The 22,592-nt window shown below is 39.7% G+C and overlaps 1 protein-coding gene across 1 annotated transcript in view; it reads right to left on the reverse strand.

Moving 5' to 3' along the window:
* The window catches only part of CCNL1 (cyclin L1), a 75,188-nt gene that overhangs the window by 13,659 nt on the left and 38,937 nt on the right, over window positions 1–22,592 (reverse strand). The window contains exons 4-10 of the mRNA XM_033957639.1: window positions 18,055–18,175; window positions 17,824–17,888; window positions 15,761–15,860; window positions 13,946–14,050; window positions 13,695–13,836; window positions 10,681–10,792; window positions 7,615–7,713 (exon numbers count right to left, since the gene is read on the reverse strand). Of these exons, the coding sequence (XP_033813530.1) occupies window positions 7,615–7,713; window positions 10,681–10,792; window positions 13,695–13,836; window positions 13,946–14,050; window positions 15,761–15,860; window positions 17,824–17,888; window positions 18,055–18,175 (744 nt within the window). The remainder of the gene's footprint in view (window positions 1–7,614; window positions 7,714–10,680; window positions 10,793–13,694; window positions 13,837–13,945; window positions 14,051–15,760; window positions 15,861–17,823; window positions 17,889–18,054; window positions 18,176–22,592) is intronic.

A 22,592-nucleotide genomic window follows, 5' to 3' on the forward strand; every position in this document is an offset into this window, starting at 1 on the left:
TTCAAGTGGAATTGTATATTATTTGAATGACTTTCTGTATACTTGATGTAAAATTTAAAATGAAGATTTATAAAAAAAAAAGAAACTGTCCGTGCAATGCACGGCAGCGGTGAAAAGGACAAACTGAATGATAGGAATGATTAAGAAGGGGATCACAAACAGATCTGAGAAGGTTATCATGCTGCTGTACCAGGCCATGGTACACTCCCACCTGGAGCATGTCATATAATCCATTCCAGTCATTAAAAACTTGAGATCTTTGTCCACAATAGTGTCTGGATTGTGGCACAACTTGGAGTGGCAAGCATGAGCGACAAAAGACACCACCACAGCTGCTTTCAAGCCTGATGCCGCAGCCTAAAAGAGCCTTTTGTGCACAAATTCTAATCTGTAGTCCTGGGCATCCTTCAATACCATGCTGCCTTCACTGGGAAGGGAGATAAGTTTGGTAACCTGTGCCACCAGTGAATCAACCTTTGGGGGAACAAAAAGCTGGTTAAATGCAGCATCCATCGGACTTTGAAATAGTTTTGGCCACCTGAACGGCCCCTCCGGTACCTCCCAATAATCTCTAAGCATTTTAGTAATGCCTTTTTATGTGAGAGGGAAAGCAAGAGATCTGTGCCTTGGTGCTGCTCATAAGCAAGCACTGTGTGGCAGGGGACTGAGAAATCGCTAGCTTAAATTCTTGGAGGGATTCCATGATCGTCCCTATAAGTGCTGAAAGTTTAAACAGCCTGTGCACAGTTGGGACCTTACCAAGGTCAGGAACTGCCACCAGCTCTGGATCCTGCTTTCCCAGGGATGCAGCAAGATTTCCTGCTATAGGAAATCATATTAATACATTTGCAGTGAAATCCCTGTCCAGGATGTCCAGACGGATCTTGTGGACACCTTCTTGGGGGTTTTTAGCCACATTGCGGCTGCGTTGCATCAGGGACTCAGTTGCACTGCTCCCTGGATTAAATTTAGACTTTTTTCCTATTCCTCGGACCAACTGGGTACAGACATCTCCATAGAAGGCTAAGCTAGCGTCTCTTGCCCCCTACACTGATGCTCCTCAGACGTCCATCCACCACAAATCTAATCAGAATTTTTGAATCGCACTTATCCAGTACAGGTTCGAGGTGATTTACAAGGTAAGAGGCCCATGAGGTTACATTACATCATAGAGGTAGGTTACATTGTTGCAAGAAGCTGCCCAGAGAGTGCAGGACATAATTGTTGCTTTGGAGGTTAGACAAGTCGAGGGAAGAGGAGATACAATGGGGGCATGAATCCAAGGTATCCTGGCTTGAGGAGTCCATCCCAACAGTTTTTAAGCAAAAACAAAGTGTTTTGAGTCAGATAGAGGTTTCTATTTTCAAATTGGGAAATTCAAGATGGCTGCTGCAGCAGCGATTTTTACATCAACAGCAGTCCAGGATTTTAAAAGATGAAGAACCTATCTCCAACTTAAAACCGCGTCCCCCCCCCCAAAAAAAATAAAAAAATATATATATTTTAAGACCCCCCCCTTATTTAGTTTGTCAGGCTGTTACTCTATGCCATGCTGTTTGCTGGAAGCTGCTAACAACTTACAGGGAGCCTCTACCTCAACAAGCTTGGAATCCGGACTGTTTGTGTCTTCTGACTGCCTCTCAGGCCCATCAAACCAGCTGGAAACCTCAAAACCCACTACATCAAGCACACAGGGGAAATATGCAGTAAGGCCTGATTGTGGAAAAGCTGCCACAGAGCCACTCAACCTGCACTCAAACCCACTGTGGACAAAACTAGGAAGAGCCTTGCTTCCAAGGAAATAGCCCCATGGCCTTCGAACTGTTAGTACAGGCTGTCCAAGTGGGTACATTTCAAAACAGTCTGTTCCTTGGAAGCACTCTTGACCTCAAGTCAACGCTGTCCTGCAGCCAGAGCTGTTCCATAAAAGGGATCCTCTGCAGCACCAAAAAGCCTCACAAATGGTTAATGAAAAAAAAATACTGAATTTAAATAATAAAAAAAAGACAAGCTCCTACTGTATTGCTAGTAGGAAGGCAACTGAGTTAAAGGACAGCTCAGAGGTAAGAGGAGCAAAAGAATGCAAATGAAGCTCCCTACAAGAGTTCTTGCAAGAAGAGGTTGAATAGTTCGGGAATAGTGTGTGTCTGTTGTACTAGAAATTAACATTTTATAATCATGGAGTTCTCTTTAAACGTCAGTTTTGAAGTTAAGTGGACTGCCAGAAATATAGTACAGGTTGCTTTACTGGTTTTCTACTAGAAAAAGAGATAGATTCTTATCTTGATATCTTTTCCTTTAGATAGGGATGGTATGCTGAATCACAGGGTTATCCATCTGTGCTCATGAGCATATTGGAGATATCAATCACAGCTTTCTAACTCCTCCTCCTTCTCCAGAGTCTCTGCTGCCCCCTTCAGTTCATACCACAGCTGGCAACAACATTACAGATTAAGACAGGAGAAGGAATATGGGAAATTCCCCAAAAGCAGAACTCCGATTTACTCAGATGAAGTTAAAACAATCGATGAGGAAACTGAGTAAAGTAGTTAACACATTAACAAGCTTCTGAAAGGAACAATGAATTTAATAAAATACAAGTCATGCAAGAAATAAACAGCCTGAATATTTATGGAGCTCAACCATTCCTCCCTCGTAATACTATAGACCAGTGGTCTCAAACTCAAACCCTTTGCAGGACCACATTTTGGATTGGTAGGTTCTTGGAGGGCCTCAGAAAAAAATAATTAATGTCTTATTAAAGAAATGACCATTTTGCTTGAGGTAAAACTCTATAGTTTATAAATCTTTCCTTTTGGCTAAGTCTTAAGAATAATATTGTCATTTATAGCTAAAGAGACATTTGATCAAGAAACTGTTTATTTTACTTTTGTGATTATGATAAACATACCGAGGGCCTCAAAATAGTACTTGGTGGGCCGCATGTGGCCCCCGGGCCGCGAGTTTGAGACCACTGCTATAGACAGTCTCTTCCTAATCTAAGTCTGATTGACTGTGAAACCTTAGCTATGAAGATGACCATTAAGCTTGAACCAGAAATCAGGGGCATTAGGCAAATTGCTGGGCAGGGGGTTCAGCATACCATCTCTATCTACTGGAATAAATTATCAAGGTAAGAACCTAATCTCTTTTCCAGTGCAATAGGGATAGTATGCTGAACCATAGGGACGTACCTAAGCAGTCCCCAAACTCTAGGGTGGGAGAGATGAGCCTGTGCGTAGGACTGAGGGCCCAGAAGCGGTATTCTTCTGTGCTGCTCTTTCTACCCTTTAGAATTTGGTGAAGGTATGAAGGGAGGGCCAGGTTGTTGATCTACAAATCTCCTCAGGTAGAATTGCCTGAGCTTCTGCCCAAGAGGGGGCCATTCCTCTTGTTGAATGCACGTTTAACAAAACAGGCAATTTACCACAACCGATGTATGCAGAGGATATTGCTCTACGCATCTATCTAGATATGGTGGCCTTGGAATTGGGTCTGACTCGTCTTTCCAAATTGGTTAACACAAAAAGAAGATCTGAGAGATGAAACTCATTACTCACCTCTAGGTAACGTAAGAGACTTCTCTTGACATCTAAAACCTTCAAGACCTTGTCTTTTTTCTTGGATCCTGTAGGATGAAATGCTGGCACTCTAACCTCTTGGTTGACATAAAATGCTAAAACCACTTTTGGTAAGGAGGAGGGAACCATATGCAAGGTCACTCCCGCTTCTGTTATTCTGAGTGCCTGCAATTCTGAGACTCTCCTGGCAGATGTAATTGCAATCAAGACGATTGCTTTGGGCAATACATCCAAGAGGGAGGCTTCCTGTAAGGGCTCATAAGGAGCCCTGCTTAGTCCCTCTAAGACGATATTAAGAATGGAAACGGGTCTCGAATTGGTGGCCTTAGGGAGCCTTTCAAGAACTCTCTTCTTAGCCTTGGAAGAATAAGATCCCTGCTACTTAAACTTTAAGGGATGCCACTGCCAACCCCTTGTGAAGACCCTCTTGGAGGAACACCAGTACCAACAAGATGGGGCTCTGCTCTAACTTCTCTGCTGCACCAGCGTTGAAACGTTTCCCATGCCTTAGCATATGCTGAAACTGTCATCGGCTTCTTGACCCTAAGGAGAGTAGCAATGACTAATTCTGAATATCTTTTTTAGACTAGCGCTGCCCATGCAAGAGTCATGCTGTAAGACCAACGCATCCCAGATCTTCTAGGGCAATTGGCACCTGTGAGAACCCGAGTACACCTGGAGTCTGAGACTTTGCTCCTTCTGCAGGCATATGAGATGTGTACCATGAGCACCTGAGCCAATCTGGTGCTACAAGAACTACCGTTACTGGGTGATTTGCTATTTGAGGGATCACCCGGCCTATCTTGAGCCCAATCTCTGGCCATGGATGAACCAGGGCGTCTAGCTTTCACTTCAGGGTCTGCATCTTCGGCTGAAGAACCGAGTAGCCTTTTTGCTCTTTGAAGTCATCCTGAGGTAGAATGTCGGACAACCCCATTGTCTCACAATAGCCTGGAATGCTTATAGAGACAACCACCACTCGCCTGCCACGCCTAAATTTTAGTCACATGGAAAGGTACTATGCATATTCTATAAACCATGCCTAACTGCAGAGGTGGTTTATAGATTAGCGCGAAGCACAGATTTTTGAAGGTACAAGTTTTTTAGGTGACATAAATAGAATTTCCACCCCAGCCACGTGTGCCACAGAGATTGCCTGCAGGTAAATTTCTGCCCAACAGAACAATGCTTTCATCTCCTGTTATAGCCGAACACTTCTGGTGCCTCCCTTCCTGTTGACATAGGCTACTGCAGTAGAATTGTCGGAGAAGACTGTGTTTCGCCCTATGGCAAAGCCTGCAGTTACAAATAAATTAAGGAGATTTAAGGGTGAGATGGAGGATTGTTGTAGATGATTATATGGCACTGCTTTAAGTCAGAATGAAGACTTGAAATAACATATGTTATAATGCACTGAGCTGAAGGCCTTTGTATGATACTCCATCCTCCTAGTTTATGTATTTATCCATTACTTGGGAAAGTTGATAAGTTAGGGTGATGAATGAACAGCTTAAATAATTTATTAATTAGATTATTCAAAAGAAACCCCCTTTTTCTAATGATAAAGCCTGCAGTTGCAGCAGTGCTAGATGAACGGCTCACAGTTCTAGCCTGTTGATAGACCATTTCCACTGAGATGGAGTCCATTGTCCTTAAAATGGGTGACTATTGCAATGAGTCCCTTGCCAAACAAGCTGGCATCCGTCGTTAGGATGATTCAAGAATCGATCCAGAGAGGAATTCTCTTCGCTAGAGACTTTGGGTGAAGCCAGCAGTTCATAGCTGCTGCTGCTGTCGTCCAAGGGAGTGGAACGTGCAGTGAGTCTCTTTGAGCTGACAAGCGAGACTGTCCCGGAGGGGGCACATATATGCTTTCGTTCAGGGCAATACCTCTATCATAGTCACTATCGACCCAAGGACTTGAAGGTAATGCCATGTGGTAAGCGATGACTTGGCTAACAGCTCTGTAATATGACCATGAAGTTCCGTTTGTGTGCTTCTGGAAAACTCGGTCTTCTGCCGTGTTGAATAAGACCCCCAGATATTCCAGAGATTATGCCAGTACTAGGTTTGCACACAATCCAGCCCTCACTCTAACATCTCCACAACTTTTGCTATTGCCTTTTTGGGATGGTGCTTTGATGAGCCAATTGTCCAAGTATGAATGCACTTGTCAACCTGCTCCGTGGAGATAAGCAGCTACTACTACCATAACTTTAGTGAAAGTTTGGGACACTGTTGCCAGTTCAAAGGGAAGCACTGAGAATTGGTAGTGATTCTCCAACACATGGAAACATAGATGGCAGATAAAGGCCAAATGGCCCATCTAGTCTGCCATCCACAGTAACCATTATCTCTGCCCAGGCTCTATCTTTAGTTCTCGAAGGGTCTCAGTAACGATCTCCAGCAATGTAGAAGACTTAAAGAGCCAGTAAACAGAAGGATCCTTTTCTTTGTCTATGGCCGATATCATCTTCTGGTCCTCCACATGGAGGCCACTTCTCTCACCAGGGAGGCCTCGTGTTGATATAATAAAGGTATTAAATATGACCCCTCATCCCTGTCCGATGGATCATGATAGCCCAAAATAGCCTCTGTTCTCAGGGAAGAACTGCTCCGAGTATCCAGAGGGGCCTGTGCACTGGGCCACTCACCAGCGGACTTGACAGGTGGGATTCGACCTTGTGCATAAGCCTGCCAGAGAAGATTAATGAACTCTTGGGTAAAGGCCTGAGTGGGTAACTCTCCTTCTCCCTTAGTATGGATTAATTGCTTGTTCTTGGTCTGGGAAACATCTTCACCCTTATAGTGCGCAGGACTGCTGTCCCAGTGCTCCAGGAGGTGTTTCTTCCACTCCAACAGGACCATTTGCCGTTCTCCAGCTCTAAAACACTGTGGAGGAGCTAAGACCAAAGTTCCCGCCTCTCCAGGAATGTGGCACAATGGTATTCTTCAGCCACTCATCCAGCACAATTAAGGCATGATACAGAAGTATTCAGGTCCAAGGACTCCATCCCTATCAGTTTTGAGGCAAAATTAGGTATTTGAAGTTGGGAGAACTTAAGGAAAAAAAAGATTCAGGAAATCCAAGATGGCCACCATGGCAGTGTTTTGAAACCAATCAACGGCTTCTAAGCCTTCAGATCTGACCAAAAACTCCAAAAATTGTTTCCCCTCCACTAAAATCTTAAGACCTAACTAAAGAAACAGTGAAAAAAACACTTCAAGACCTCCCTGATTTTTCCCCATAGGCTGTCACAGCCTACTCATAGCCCATGTGCTGGACAAATGATGCTGCAGCCTACTTCAGCTCCTTTAAAGCGTAAATGGGTCTGGAGGGGTTCTCCGTCTCAAGCCAATGGTCAGCTGCAACACCGAGATCTTCAGGCTACCAACTGAACCTTAGTTGGACTGATCCTTTCCTTTACCCACCCCAGATTGTGACACAGAAAAAAAGGAGGGTGGAAGAGGTGAAGTTGCAGCTGGCACCCTGAGCACCACGAAAGCCTGCACACAAGATCCTGAACAAGTCAAGGAAGCGAGCAAGTGATGAGGGTCTGGAATCCTGAGCTCCACAAATCTTCAGCAAGCTGGCTGTACAGGTTCCCAATGGATACATCTGCTAGATGCAGACAAACATCTGCTCCTCTTCAAGCAGGCAAAGTAGTCCCTTGAAACCAGGGATCTCTGAAACCGCAACAAAAGTCTGTGAAGCTGAAAAAACAAAACCAAAACCTATATAAAGAAATAAACACAGCAGATCAGAGACACCTTCATGTTTGCTTGCAGAAGAACTGAAGGGGGCAGCAGAGACCATATAGGAGGAACAGTTGAAAAGCTGTGACTGATATCTTCTGCAATATGCTCGTAAACACAGATTGATAATCCTATGGTTCAGCATAACATTCCTATTGCACTGGAAAGCATATTATGGGCCAGATATACAAAGCAGATACAAAATGGACAGAAACATCAATACATCAGGTTATATATTTTTCTAAATTTGAAATAAATGCCAGTCATTTTAACTTACTGTCTTCTTGGACTGTGAGATCGAGACCGTGACCTTGTTCTTGACCTTGACCTGCTGCCACTTCTGCTGTTTCTGCTTCTTTTGCTTTCCTTTCGCATGCTTAGTTAAAATTAAAAGAAGAAATGAAATATGTTGGCTAATGAATTTTAAAACAAAATATGTAGGTGAGGATCCAAGTGACAAGCTTCTAACAAAAACAGCTGTATTTAAAGTCACTTTCATTTAAATCACCCTTCAAAGAGCATCACCTATATATGCCGTACCTATATATGCTGTACGGATGGACAGGCAAGACCATGTCACCCTCTTCCAAGAGCTGCACCATAGGAAATGCAAAACAGGCACACCACATCACTAACTGGAACCAGCTGAATCACTAGAGGACATCCTAGTCTAACTCCTTGCAACTGCTTGGGACTCTACTACCGGGAGTGTGTGGTACAGTGGTTAGAGCTACATCTTCAGCACCCTGAGGTTGTGGGTTCAAATCCCATGCTGCTCCTTGTGACCCTGGGCAAGTCACTTAATCCCCCATTGCTCCAGGTACATTAGATAAGAGTGTGAGGCCACCAGGACAGATAGGGAAAAATGCTTGTGTACCTGAACGTAAACCAATTAGGATATAAGTGGTACATAAATACTTAAATATAAAAATACACTACTTGGCTCCAGACAATCCAGCATATTAGCACAAATGTATTTCAATGAAGCTTTTTTTAAATGTGAAAACGTTATTAAAACTATCAAGCCCACCGTGCTCAAAATGAAGCGGCCACTGTCTCTTGGACCTGTGCCGCTTTACATTCCTGGACATCATTTCAGAGAAGGAGTGGGGGTGGTGAGAAAGGGTCATTTTTTTTGCCATGGGATTTATAGGAACATGGCCACTGTGGCAGATGGTATTAGAATGTTTATTTTACGTTGTTTTTTTATGATATGTATTATGAAGAATTGTAATCTGCCTAGTGTTGGATAGAAAAAAACAAACAAACTACTACTACTACTACAACACAGTATACCTATAGCTATTGTTGGTTTTGTAAGCAGTATCTCATTTTAGGATGTTTGGAACTATGATTTGTGGAGGGGCATAATCAAAAGGGACTTCTACGTCCGTTTACGTCCATCTCGCAAGTCGTCCAAAGTTAAAAAGAACCTAAGACAAATTTTTGAAAGATATGTCCAACTTTTTTTTACTTTTGAAAATCGTCTAATTATACGTTCTGCCGATTTGATCGTCCAAGCCACTAAATCGTCCATCTTTATACCACATTTCCATCCAAGTCCAAAATGCCTAGAACAAGCCCTGTTGGATGTGGGAGGGGTCTGCAAAGTGATGGACTGCACACCCAGACATGCCACCTAAATAATGGGGTACCTTTCAGGGCACTGCTGTGAACTTCACAAAAAGGGTGCCATGGCTTCTCCTCACTACAGCTCCCTTATAGGCGACTGTGAGCCCCCCAAACTATCTCCAGAATCCCCTATACCCACTTATTTACCACCATAATAGCCCTTATGGTTGCAGGAGCCACTTATATGCAGTAAAAAATGGTTTTGGGGGTGTATATGGCAGTGCACATGTTTAAGTATTAATGCAGTGATTACAGGGGCTTATGGGCATGGGTCCTCCTCTCTATAGGTCCCTAACCCACCCCCAAGACGACTTAAGCTGCCTCTGGGCTGGACGACTAGGCTTTCCTATGCTGAAATTTTAAGTTGTGAATAACATTTTTATGGGGGTGGGGGGGGGGTTTGGTGATCACTGGGGTAGTGTGTGGGGGTCTGTGTTATGTGTTTGCAGTGCTTATCTGGTGATTTTAGGTGGGTTTTTGTGACTTAGACCATCTCTTTCGATTATGAGCCCCTTACTGTATAAGGAAGAAAATCTCCAAGAAAATACTTTTAAGTGTTGGCTAGAATTTTCTCATGTAACTCCTTTATTGGTCTACTTCCACTGGCTTCCTAGTCACATTTGTATTTGATTTTAAATTATTTTGTCGTGCTTAACATTTTATATGGATCTGCCATTGTACATCTTAATAGTCTGGTCACTTAGCACACAAAGATTGACATTTAGATCCAGAGGGGTCATTTTACTAAGGCACACTAGACATTTTAGTGCGCCCTAAACGCTAACACGTGCATAGGATATAATGGGCGTGTTAGCGTTTAGTGCACTTTCCTTCTTTTAAATATATGCTTAATTTTTTTTAAATTCTTTCTTCTTTGAATATGTAGGACAGCTCTGGAATGGTCTTCCATTACATTTAAAATCTTTGTCATACTTCCTTTTTAGGAAGTATCTGAAAACACCTTTTGAAAAATAAATACTTGAAGCAAACTTATCTTGTTCTTTGTTTGGTTTGTAATGTAATCCCACTATCTTGGAATTCTTCGACACCTGACACTACCAGATCCGCCCACATACTCAAACTATCTTTCCCCTCGTTAAAAGATGGCATGCATGCAGGTAAATTAGGTAAATCCCTTTTCTTCAAATTCACAGAGCTTTGGAATAACCTCCCTGCCCCGCTGCGGAACCTAGGCTCATTCCAATTATTCCGAAAGCATCTGAAAACCTGGCTTTTCTCCAAAACGTAAAGTTATCTATTTAAAATGTAAAGCTAGCTATCCTCTTCATAACCTCTTATTTCTTATTATGTCCTTCCCTCATTTATTGAATTACCTGCAAACCGTGTCGAGCTCTATCTTTATGGAGATGATGCAGTATACAAACTTAAGGTTTAGTTTAGTAATCTTTTGCTATGAGCTACTTTGAAACTAAATCTAGAAATTAAGGCCCGGCTTCTGTAACTGATGCCGTTGCTGGCGGCCGCCAATCACGCAACACCTACAGAAGCGCAATTCCGGTGCCTTGAAACTCAGTTAAAATGCTGTTTTAATAGCATCTCTTTTTTTTCCCGAGTTTGGGCACCTAGAAAATCGGTGCTGGTTAGAAAAAATGCAATCAATTCCTTGAAATGGTTAAAATGTGCTCCATTAAAAGAAACCAGGCCAAAAGTTAAGATGAGTAACAAATTTTTTTAAATATGGGAAGCCTACCCGTTGTAAGGACTTTTTGAGGTCTGCTGCCTCTCTTCTGGTTCTTTTTTGATATTCTTCATATTTATAGAAGCTGGTGATTTTTCCTCAGTTTTCATTTCTCGTGGCGATGCTAAAGCAATATTTAAACAGTAAATATTAGAAATAAGATGGTATTGTACATTTTTCCATTTTATCAGAGCAAAACTAACTAGCCTCTAAGTACTGGAGACATTCTTTTATCTAGAGGCCATGTCAGCTGTAGTCCCCCCTCTTCAAACTAGTGAAACAATCATACCATGAAGCAGCTATCCAGAACAGGCAAAGGCAAAACATTTACTAATAAAATAATCAAATTTAATTACTTGCTGATATTAAAGCCATAACAGAATGAAATAAAACATGGTGCAGTTCCAAATACATTATATTACTACTACATACCATCAGGAAGTACTATTAAAAAAAAAAACAACACACCATTTCACTAATATTTAAACTAAAAGTAGAATTTAGAAATTCATTCTAAATCTCTGTGCAGAACACTTTTTAATATGCAGAAGCTATTAGTGAGTAGGTAAACTGCTCATTAAGATGTGCTGCAGCCCACAGTTGCTTGCTGCAACTGTTCCTCAATATTTTCTGCTGGAATTATATTCTAAATTTTAACAACTTGGGAAGATATTTTTCTATATAATGTATAGAAAGCAGCAAGTGTTCATAATTTACTCCCACAGTAGACTTCAGCATACAGCATTTTAAAATACATTCTAAAGAGCTGATCAGCCACCACACAGCAACACAGAGTTGTGAACTGATATCTAGTGCGGCAGCTCAATATCAGAAACCTGCTGGCAAGTGTGAGGCTGATATACTGTAGAACCCTGAGGTCAGCATCAGCCCCATCTTCTCTCTTCTGCTCTCTGGCACGCCCCTCCCTCCCCCCCCCCCCAATCTGAATTACAAAAAAAAAAAAAAAAATTTAAAAAATAGGCCCTGGTAGTCTAGTGGGCCAACATACACTCCTTGGTGTCTATTGCTATCTACCCTTTTTAGACGCCCCTCCTGGATGCCAGTACTTGAGGAGGCAGAAGCAATCCAGCACCATCACCTACAATGTTGGCATTAATATACCAAGACAGGGATAGTCTACCAGCTCATGTTTTTGGGCCTGAATGACCCTGACTCCGCTATGTAGACTGAAATGCAACAGCTGGAACAGCTTCCAGGTACAAACTTGCTAAGTAAAAGCGTGCCCTCATAATGCCTTGAAGGGGGCAGGGCTTGGACTATAAGGATTCAGAGGACACAGGGTGGAGAAAAAAAATAGCCAATGGAATAACTAATATGTGGCATCTGAGGGGGGGGGGGTAAACGGTTTAGGGAAGGCATAGGTTTACATTTAAAGGCAGACCTTAGTTAACATGAAACCTGACCCTTTCTGGTTTAAGAGAATAGGTAGGGAGGAATGGTCCAGTGGTTAGAACACTGGGCTTGATATCCAGAAGCTTTTTGCTTCTTTGTTTATACTAAAGGAAGCACTTGCAACCTTATTATTCTGAACCCCCGACACAAGCACTTGACAAAACAGAGGTTGTGAAAAGTTTAGGAAATGAATTTGCTTCCTCTGAATTTTAGCTCTACCAAGATCTGAAACAGAGTAAACACCAAGGAGGGAGTGGAAAACATGAAAAAGGATCTGCAAAAGTTAGAGAAATGGTCTAATATCAGGCAACTAAAATTCAATGCAAAGATATGCATTTGGGGATTAATAATCGGAAGGAGCCATATGTGCTGGGAGGCGAGAGGCTGATATGCACAGATGGAGAGAGGGACCTTGGGGCGATAGTGTCTGAAGATCTTAAGGTGAAGAAACAGTGTGACAAGGTGGTGGCTGTTGCCAGAAGGATGTTGGGCTGCATAAAGAGAGGCGTAATCAGTAGAAGAAAGAAGGTGCTGATGCCCCTGTACAGCTCATTGGTGAGGCCCTACTTGAGGGAAGGAGGGACAGGGAAGATACAATTCAGACTTTCAAATACTTAAAAAGTATTAATGTAGAACAAAATCTTTTCCAGAGAAAGGAAAATGGTAAAATCAGAGGACGTAATTTGATGTTGAGGGGTGGTAAACTCAAGAGCAATGTAAGGAAATTCTTCTTTACGGAGAGGGTAGTGAATGCCTGGAATGCGTCCTGAGGGAGGTGGTGGAGAGTAAAACGGTGAGAGTTCAAAAAAGCGTGGGATAAATAGAGGATCTTGAATCAGAAAAAATTAAGGCCAGTACTGGGCAGACTTGCACAGTTTATGTCCATATATGTCCGTTTGGTTGAGGATGGTCTGGGGACGGCTTTGATGGAGATGTACTGGAGTGAGCTTTGATGGAGACTTCAGTATATGGAACCTAAGCATAGTACCTAGCAGAACTTTAAGTTCTCTCCCAGCAATAGCTAAGAAGAAAAATTTAAATTAAATCGGTAATTTAAAGAGTGGGTAGGGTTGGGCAGACTGGATGGATATAGAAAGGGGTACAAAAGGCAATATTTTTTTGTCAGGAGGAGCTGGTCATGTGATTGTGGGAGATTAGGTTCCATACAATCTGTCAACTTTTCTTCATTTAAAATGTCACCCTTCCTGTTAGTGTTTGAGTCAAATCATTGCTCAGACATGACAGGAAAGGGTAACATTTTGCAATGAGTTTCCGATTACTGTCAATATTTTAAAGCAGCAGTAATTTGTAAGCCCATTGCTTAAAGAACGCTGTGGTAGTTTTAGGATTAGGATTTTACAGTACAGCTGCTCACAGATTCAGTTCTACGAGGCTTTCTATATCAGCCCCTAAATATATTTTACTTGCATGAATATCTTTAAAGGTCAACATGTGTATCTTAAAATGTTAGCTTCAAAAATAGGACAAAATTGTGAATTTGATACTGTAGCAAGAGTTGAAATGCCAAATGATAAATATCATCCCACATTATAACAGTAATATTTTAGTACAATTTTATAGAGCTAAAAGCAAACTAAATGAAATTAACCTACATGGTTTGGAAGCAGGAGAAAATCCACCCATGGTGGAAAGTGCTGGAGTACCATCAGGATTCAAGCCTTTTGCTTTCAGTTTAGCTTCTTGTAAGGCTACTTTTCTCTTCTCTACCTCTTTCTCAAGAAATTCGTAGTTAGGCTGTTAAAGGAACCAGGCAAAAATAATAGAAAAACTGTTCAGTGAAGGGTGCCTATTTGAAATGTATTTTGTCTAAAGAAATGTGCCAATTCAAATCACACAAACTCACCTTTTTCCTCGTATAAAGCTTAAGTGTTGTAGTACATATCTCTTGAATATCATCTTCTGAAGCTCCAAAAAGCAGAAACCAATGAGGACGTGATGGCAGTGGAATCTAAGAAACCAAAAAAGTCTATGTTCCAAATCTTTTTTCAATGAAGGCCACCTAAGCAGCTAATTTATTTTATTTATTTTTATTTTCTTGGAGCCAGCGCAAATAAATTTTTTTTATGAGGCTGATGCTTAGCTGTTCTTGGCGCAGAAAATTGTGTGCATGCATCTGGTAGATTTAGCGCTCAAGATCTGTTTTGCTTATTGCATCAAGAGGCAAAAAGTTTTTAAATTCATATTAGAAACAGTATGCTCAGCTGTTAACATATAGCTTATACAGCTTTTTGCATTGGCATCCTTGTTATTATACTTTGCCAGCTGTCTGGTTAACTGCTAATTATGGATTAGCAGAACCATTAAACACAATGTGTGAAAGACCAGTGCACATGAGATCTCAAGTTACTTTGGACAAAAATGATCAAGACAACTTGAGACATACCAAATACAAATCAGATTAAAGCAAATAAAATTTTAGTTAAAAGCATTTTTCTAATTTAATTTTTTCACATTTTTGGTTATTTATCTCATATATACAAATACAACACCCATACAGATCAATGGTGACTTCAGAGGTAGACTAGGTGCCCTAAATCGCCAACATTTAGGGTTCAGTGGTGGTCTCATCATCCCCCCCCAACCTAGCATTCCCTTTCTCTTGCAGCTCTGGTTCCTTTCCGGCTTCTCCAAAGAGTTACTTCATTGCTGGTGTGGGACCTTTCTGTAGAAGCCAGAGCTTAAGTGCTGCTTTGTCCTGTCCCTCCCGGTACACTTCCTGTCAGGGAAGGGGCAGGACATGGCAGAGCCATGCCAAGTACAGCTTTAGGGTGGTTGCAAAGACAATGTAGTTGAGAGGGAAAGGGGAGATGCTGGCTACTGACAGGGGAGGTTTACCTAAGGTGCATATAGTGTACCTTTGGGCCAGCTCTGGGTGACCTTATCCTAGATTTACTTTGTAACACTATACAACTATATTCAGCTTATTTTCAAGATGTTTCACAACACTGACAAATCTATGTTCCCTCTAAACTGAGTACGTGAGTTCCTAAATTCTAGGAGCGTTACTCACAGATTTTACATGTCATTCACAAAAATACTTGCAAATCTGGGAAATTGTTGGTTTTTAGAATTTGTCGTTAAAATGAAAAATTTACCCACACCCAACCAATCCTTAGAGGGAGCATTGCTGACAATCCAGCTAACATGGAGAGAACCGTTTGTAGTGAAACATCTTCATGATGGAGTTATTAAGGAGAAAAGGTCATTTTCATGTAAGCTCGAATACTCCACCTTCCTTTGTATTTATTAGTTAAATAACATTCCAGAAAGAAAATACCATGTCAGAATGATCTCATTATACAAAGAATACCTGATCTTAACCCATATGATTACTCTTCCACCTTAGAATGTTCCTCCCCAGTGAGAAAAGCAATGAAAATTTGATTAAATAATTTGTATTTAAGTACTGTACTATGAATTACAATGACTAGAAATGGATCCTTTTCAATCCAGAGTGAAAGTGTTAAATTTAGGATAGAGGTTTCTCAGCTAGCGATTTGGACATATCTAGTCAATAAATTTTCCAAGATATTAAGAACGAATATGTAGGAGATCAATCTGTATGCAAATTTCTCACATATTGTTCTAGATATCCTGAAAACTTGACTAATTGAATAAAACATTCAAATTTTAAACAAAATTGAGGCATAATACTCACCTGAAGAGCTCTGGCTGCAAGATAAATACAAGCACAAGCTATGGTTTCTGCCTGAAATCGCACAAACACATTAGTTCGAAGACTGTCATTCATGTAATTCCTGGGGAGAAAAAAAAAAAAGTTATAAGCTTTGATTTAGGTACAATAGATTCTATATGCTAAAAAAAATAAATTAAATTAAAAAATAAAAATTGGAGACTCAAATCAACTTTATTTTTTTCTTCTCTTTAACTGGAAACTAATCTCCCCCCACCTTACACTAGTTTAATCTTCAAGTTCTGCATATTTTATAGTTGAAACTAAGCATCCTGGACCCCTCTATTTTTTCAAGTCATTAATTAGAAGCACAAAGAAAAAGCAGCATCATTTTAATCTCCACTTTGCATCTATCCACTTATTTCTCATCACAAAAACAAATATTTATTTTACCTCAATAGGATTTCTTTTTCAGATACTGCATGGCTTAAAAACATCCTGTGCTTGGAATATAAATTAGATGGTATAGACAGCAGTACAGTTTCTAGTAGGAATTCATAAGAATTATAACACAAATTCTTGAAGTGTTACAAAATAAGAAAAAGTCACTCTTCAGACCAGGACCAGATTTAGAACATAGTCAATTGCCTAAGGTGTCAATTTTGAAGACTATTACTACTACTTATTTCTTTAGTGCTGCTAGACGTACACAGTGCTGTACATTATAAAAAAAAAAAAAAACTATTGAAGCTGAAGAGGAGCCTTCTCCTGCTTGCTTAGGAGTCATGTGTAGGTGCTACAGTGGCACTTGGCCCTCCCTTCTCCAGTCTTATTTAGTGGCACCAAAATAAAAAATTTAGTGCCATCTGCAAAACATTTCAGTTAATATGTCTTGAACTTCAATTGCATGTGGCAGCATTCAGGGTCACTGAATATATATTTATATGCCAACCAATCAGAAGACATAGGTGGCTTTCTAAACTTGCCCATGACATGTTTGCTCCAAATGCAAGATAAAAAGTTTTGACAATAGTTTAAATCTTGTTACCAAGAGAGGTCTGATAATATCATCTTAAAGCTCAACACTGCTGCTTTATCCTCAGATGATTATATATGTAATAAATCCTAATACATTACATAATCAAGACCTCCAAAAGGCATCATGAATGGAACAGCCATAATTTCACTAAACAGCCTACAACCCTTCTCCCTCTTTCCTTTGTTGTAGATGTTTATATATGCAGGCATTCCAACTTATACATTTGAAGTGAATAGCAAAATTGACTTCTTTAATAAACATTTTACTTGATAATTGTCAATTTCATCAGTCTGAACTAGCCTTATTGTAATCATTATAATACAGCAGGCTGAAATCTTAGTGCATTCATCATTTGTCTTAATCAGCCCACTTTTAAATAAGTGACAAGGGAAATGTTACATTACAAATGTAGTGGTTGCACTATAAATGCCTATCTGCTGAAAGAAGTGGTAGCTCCATACATTTTAAAGTCTACAATGAAAATTAAAAATTAAAAATAATTTAGACTGACTGCAAAATATAAGCAGATTTACAGAGAGCCTGCTATTCAAACTATATTAAGTATCACTACTAACATGCATATATTTATTACACATGTATGTCAAATAGTTATTTCTAGAAGCAAATATACAAATCCTTTTGACACCCCGAGAGAACTAGAAGATGCTGCCAGATGGATATAGACCGACCACTTCAGTGAATCTCGGATGAGAGCTTGCACTGGATTGGCTGGAGAGAAGAGCAGCCAATCGGGCCATCCTGAGGCTGTGGTGCAGATGGCAGAGTTCTATGACTTACCATCATGGACTACCCTTTAATTAAAGAGTAGAAAAAAAGAACAAAGTTAAACTGAGTTCTCCATTAAAACTGGTTAGTCAGACCATGAAAACAGTAAGCAGAAACAAGCGATCAATTCTAGAGCCAGAAAAAAAACCTCTCATTTGATATAGTTATGAGTACCTTATTGCTTTGTCAAAAGCACAATCAATTTACATTATTTCTGCTACTATTTTCTTGGCTGCAAAAGAGAACATTAAGATTAACTTACCAGGCTGTCTGAACCAGGGTCTGATTACGTTCACACTCTAACACTTGCAGATACATAACTATTATCTATGGATAAAACAAATGGGGGGAAAAAAACCCACAGAAAAGTTATACATATATCTTTATACACACATGGACTTTATACCACAAGATCTTACTTTTCAAAGGAAAAAGCTATTACATATACTATTCATATTACTCAAAGTTAAGTATTTATAAATTTTCAACTCACCTTGTGGGGATGCTTGACATGAACACAAAATCCCAACTCCTTCAATATTCTCCTTTCAGCTTTGATTACTTGGTTTTTGGTGTTTATGTAGTTCTGATCAAGTATCAAAGGGCTTGGAGTCCTAGTTTGTAGGAGACAAAATCAGAACTGCTTTGCATATCCAATACCCATATCCATATCAGTTTTCCCTTCCAACCAACTAAGCGGCAACAGAAACTAAATTTTTGAAACTCCTGCAAACAAGTTTAAGCATTAATCTTGTGCTGTCCAAGTTCAGTATCTAACTCCAACTGTTATACATCCATTCCACAACTAGGTTACCGATATTCAACTTACCTTCCAGATTATGTTTCAGTTTTTTTTAAAAAAGGTCTGTTAGTTTCATGACTTTAGTCCATTGAAGGATAGAATTTTAGAATGCTGCTCTATCATTTATACGGATCTTTAAGAAGGTAATAGCTTTCCATAGTTATTCTTTGTTATTTGTAAACTGCAGAAAGTGATCAAATTAACTCTCAAATTCTTTCAACATACTATCAAAAGTAACTTGCTTCCCTCTCTAATAATTCATTCTGCTGTGCAATACAGTGATTGCAGACCAACCTATATCTTTCATTCTCTTTAAATTTCCTTTATGGAGGATCATAAGGCAGTTTGTCTATTCCCTGGTGTAGACTAGAGTAAACCATCTTATTTTTTAAAATTAAAAACTGTATATATCACCTTACAAACCAAAGAATTCCTTAGTATTCAGCAGCAAGACTTCCCCAAATAATGAAATGGCAATACATACACTGACCTGAAAAGAACTAGTTTCTGCTTTTTCGTATCTGCACAGAAAAAAAGAAAAACAAAACAAAATGCACAATACAAAGGCCAACCAGACCTTACATATTCTAATCCTATTAAGTATGGCAGCATTTTCCTGTTATATTAGGAATTTTGCATTCTTCAGATTAGTAAAATGATTGGTTCCTTTAATAATTACAGATAACTTGTGCATATTAGAAAGCAGAACTGAATCACACTGATGGAAGAAATATAAATGCCCTAATCAGAAGCAACCATGTAAAAGGCAAATTTGGTTTCTGGCCTGCATGTTGGGATAGAGGTGCATGGGAAGATTATTATTATGTGTATTTTAGTAATTACTATAGTAGGCATTTCTTCAGTGGAAATTTAAATTAATCTAATACTGTTTCAGATTTACATATAACTGTTGGCCAAGAAGAACATGTATAAAACTAATTTCACTATAAACAAAAACAAACTACTGAAAAGCATAAATCTAGTTTGCAAAGCATGTCATGCAAAGAATAAAATGCATATAGCTCAGCCTATACCTTACTATATAACTGCAGTTTTATTTTCAAAATGAAAATGACTTGATCAATTCAGTATTTCACATTTACTTTTAGAATGATGATCACTTGTTTATGTTAAAACAAGCCATTTCAATATTTGGAAGAACTAACATTATACCAGAAGGGAATATAAGTGGAAGGCAGAGAACAATACTTTTAGACTCATAAGACTGGAGCTGTAATGTAATAGTTTGCTTTAACTTCTATGGCTGTGTTATTTTCCGACTCAAAATCTTTTTGCCCCAGACGTGCAGATATTTTCTAGTTGTTTCATCAGGCTTCCAAAGTCAATGAGCTAAAATATTACAATTGTATTGTGGATGCATAAATATTTCTCTAAAAAGCATGCTTGTAAATACTAGATTTATGCACTTAGTTAAGGCAAGGAGAGCAAAAAGGTGTGCATTGTATTAACTGGCCATTATATACTTGCCAATGAAGCACTATATAAAAAAAATATTACAAGAATTTCATAAAAGGAAAGTAAATTAAATTAAAGGTGAATTTATTTCACCTAACTTTGAATTGTTAGTTATCAAGAAGGTTCTTTTTTTTGGATAAATTTCTCTTGAGAAATCCAAGTGTTCTCCAGTTAGCTATTTTTTTGTAATTTTTTATTTAGAAAAAATACCATTATCTAATACAGATTGAATATTTAATTCCTTCATTAAACCTGTATCTGAAGGTGTTTTAAACTTATACTACACTGGAGTGTGGTTTCAAGCAAACTAAGATTTACAAATACAAACGTATGTACAGTTGCTAACCTCAAAACTTAGAAAAGCTATCTGGTCTCAAAATTTGACTTAATCTTAATATTTGTTTATTGGGATTTAACAATTGTCTTTAAGAATCAAGGCAGTGTATAACAGGTACAGTTTAGCATAAAGTTTACAATTTTGTTAACAGCATAACACAGTTGTAAAATGACTGAACGATCAATTTTGGTTTTCAGTAAGTTTTGCTACCACCTGCTTTATTCCTCTCTGGTTTTATAGTATAGAAGCCTCTTCTAACTCAATTTAAATGCAGAAATACAGAGGTATGTGGGATTCAAAGCATGCTGAGATTTTGAAAGGTAGGCACCATGGGAAATCTACAGAGAATAGTCAGAAAAGTTAATGCTGAATAAGCTACTCTTGCATTTTATAGAAATCTTTTAAGTTTTAAATCCTTCAAACAACTTCAGACAATATATTTAACAAAATGAACTATGCATTTTATTTTTAGCTTTGAAAACCATATATGTAGTGAACTTATTCAGGAAGGAAACATTTGATTAACACACTAGTGGAGGAGTAGCCTAGTGGTTAGAGCGGCTGCCTCTGCACCCTGAGGTTGTGAGTTCAATCCCAGCCTGCTCCCTGTGACCCTGGACAAATTATTTAACCCTCCATTGCCCCAGGTACCACAGTTACATTGAGCCAGCCAGAACAGATAGAGAAAATATTTTAAAGTACCTGATTACTATTCAATGTATTGTAAACCACTTTGGGTAAAAGAAAATACAAGGGTGTACCAAAAAGTAATGCATAAGTGGGCATAATCTATCCAAATTATTTTCCTTTGTTCAATCTAAATGCCCACCGTGCTCTCATAGTCTCGTTAATTTTCCACCAATCAAAGGTTGTCAATATAAAAAACATCTTTAATGTTTACTTTCTTATCCGGTAGCTTGCTGGGATAAGGAACTAAAACCTTTGTTGTTGAGCTCTGAATCTTATTTTCAAAAGCAATTGAAAACACATCTGTTTGCTAACTAATTAAATTTTCCCCATGTATATTGTTTCCTTAATATTTGTTAACTGCATCGAACTTACTGGTTATGCGATATAGAAATGATTTGTTATAACTTTATTAACCAAAGGGGACACTCTCCTGGAAGAGGTGGTGGGAGACAAAAGCCTGTCTGAATTTAAAAAAGCCTGGGAGAGGCACGTGAGATCTCTTAAAGAGAGGAAGAGATAATGATTACTGTAGATGGGCAGACTGGATGGGCCATTTAGCTGCATCATGTTTCTATGTTCAAATTGCACATGTTGGTAGAGTAACTCTTCCTCTAAACAGGTGTTCCAGAGTCTTTTTTTCAGTCTTTTTCTTCATTGCAAGTGAATAAAGGATTCCAAGCAAAGCAACGTGCCGACATCGAGTTCTAGACGAAGGAGGGGTGCAGGATGTCTAAAATCCACTGAAGGCTACAGAATGTTTACGGAGATGGCACCACTGAAAAGAGTAACATGCACAGATGAAGTTTAAAGAAGGGGAAACCAGCATTGAGGACAAACCACACAGTGGGAGATAATCCACTGTGACTACTAACACATCATCAGCGAGTGGACAAATTGATTTGCACGGACAACTTAACTGTGGTTATAATACCATACAGAAGATGGTGGAAGACTTTAGGGTATCAGAAAGTTGTGTACCCGGGCAGTTGATACCCAATTTGAAGGAGAAAAGCATGGAAGTCTGCTTTAATTTGCTGGAAGCATTTGAAGCCAATAAGACATGATTTTTTTCTAACCTGGTAACAGGGGATGAAACGTGGGCATATTTTTATGATCTGGAAGAATCAGTCCATGGAATGGTGTCACTCCTCTTCTCCAAGGCCTAAGAAATTCAAGAGCCAGCGATCAGCATAAAGTCATGGTGACTTTTTTGGGGGGGATTTCAAGGGTGTCCAGTAGTGTTAAAAAGGGGGGGGGGGGAATGGTCCGCCCCGAGCAGTCTTGATGAGGGTGCCAGCACCCCTTCTCCTCTCTGCCCCGCATGCGCCTTCACTTCCCCCCACCATACCTCTATCTCTTTACTGTCATGAGCAGCAATTCCAACCTGCTTCTTGTGCCAGCATCGACTCTTCCCCCCCCCCCCCGTCACTTTCAGGTCCTGCACCTAGGAAGTGATGTCAGAGAGAGAGTTGATGTAGGCAGCGAGTTGGTGATGCTGCTTGCACCAGGGAAGTTAAAAGAGGTACGGGAGGGGTGCGAGAGCGAGGAAAGGGGGTGGGAAAACAGCAGGGAGGGGTGCCTCTCATCCTCGCTATGCCACAGAGAACATTATTCGCCTTGATTTTCTGGAACTTGGCCATACTGCGACCAGTGTGGTACATTGAATACTGTGTTCAGTTCTGGAGACCACATTATCAAAAGGATGTGAAGAGAATGGAGTCAATTC

Source organism: Geotrypetes seraphini, chromosome 9 (assembly GCF_902459505.1).
Source record: "Geotrypetes seraphini chromosome 9, aGeoSer1.1, whole genome shotgun sequence".
Lineage (NCBI taxonomy): Eukaryota > Metazoa > Chordata > Amphibia > Gymnophiona > Dermophiidae > Geotrypetes > Geotrypetes seraphini.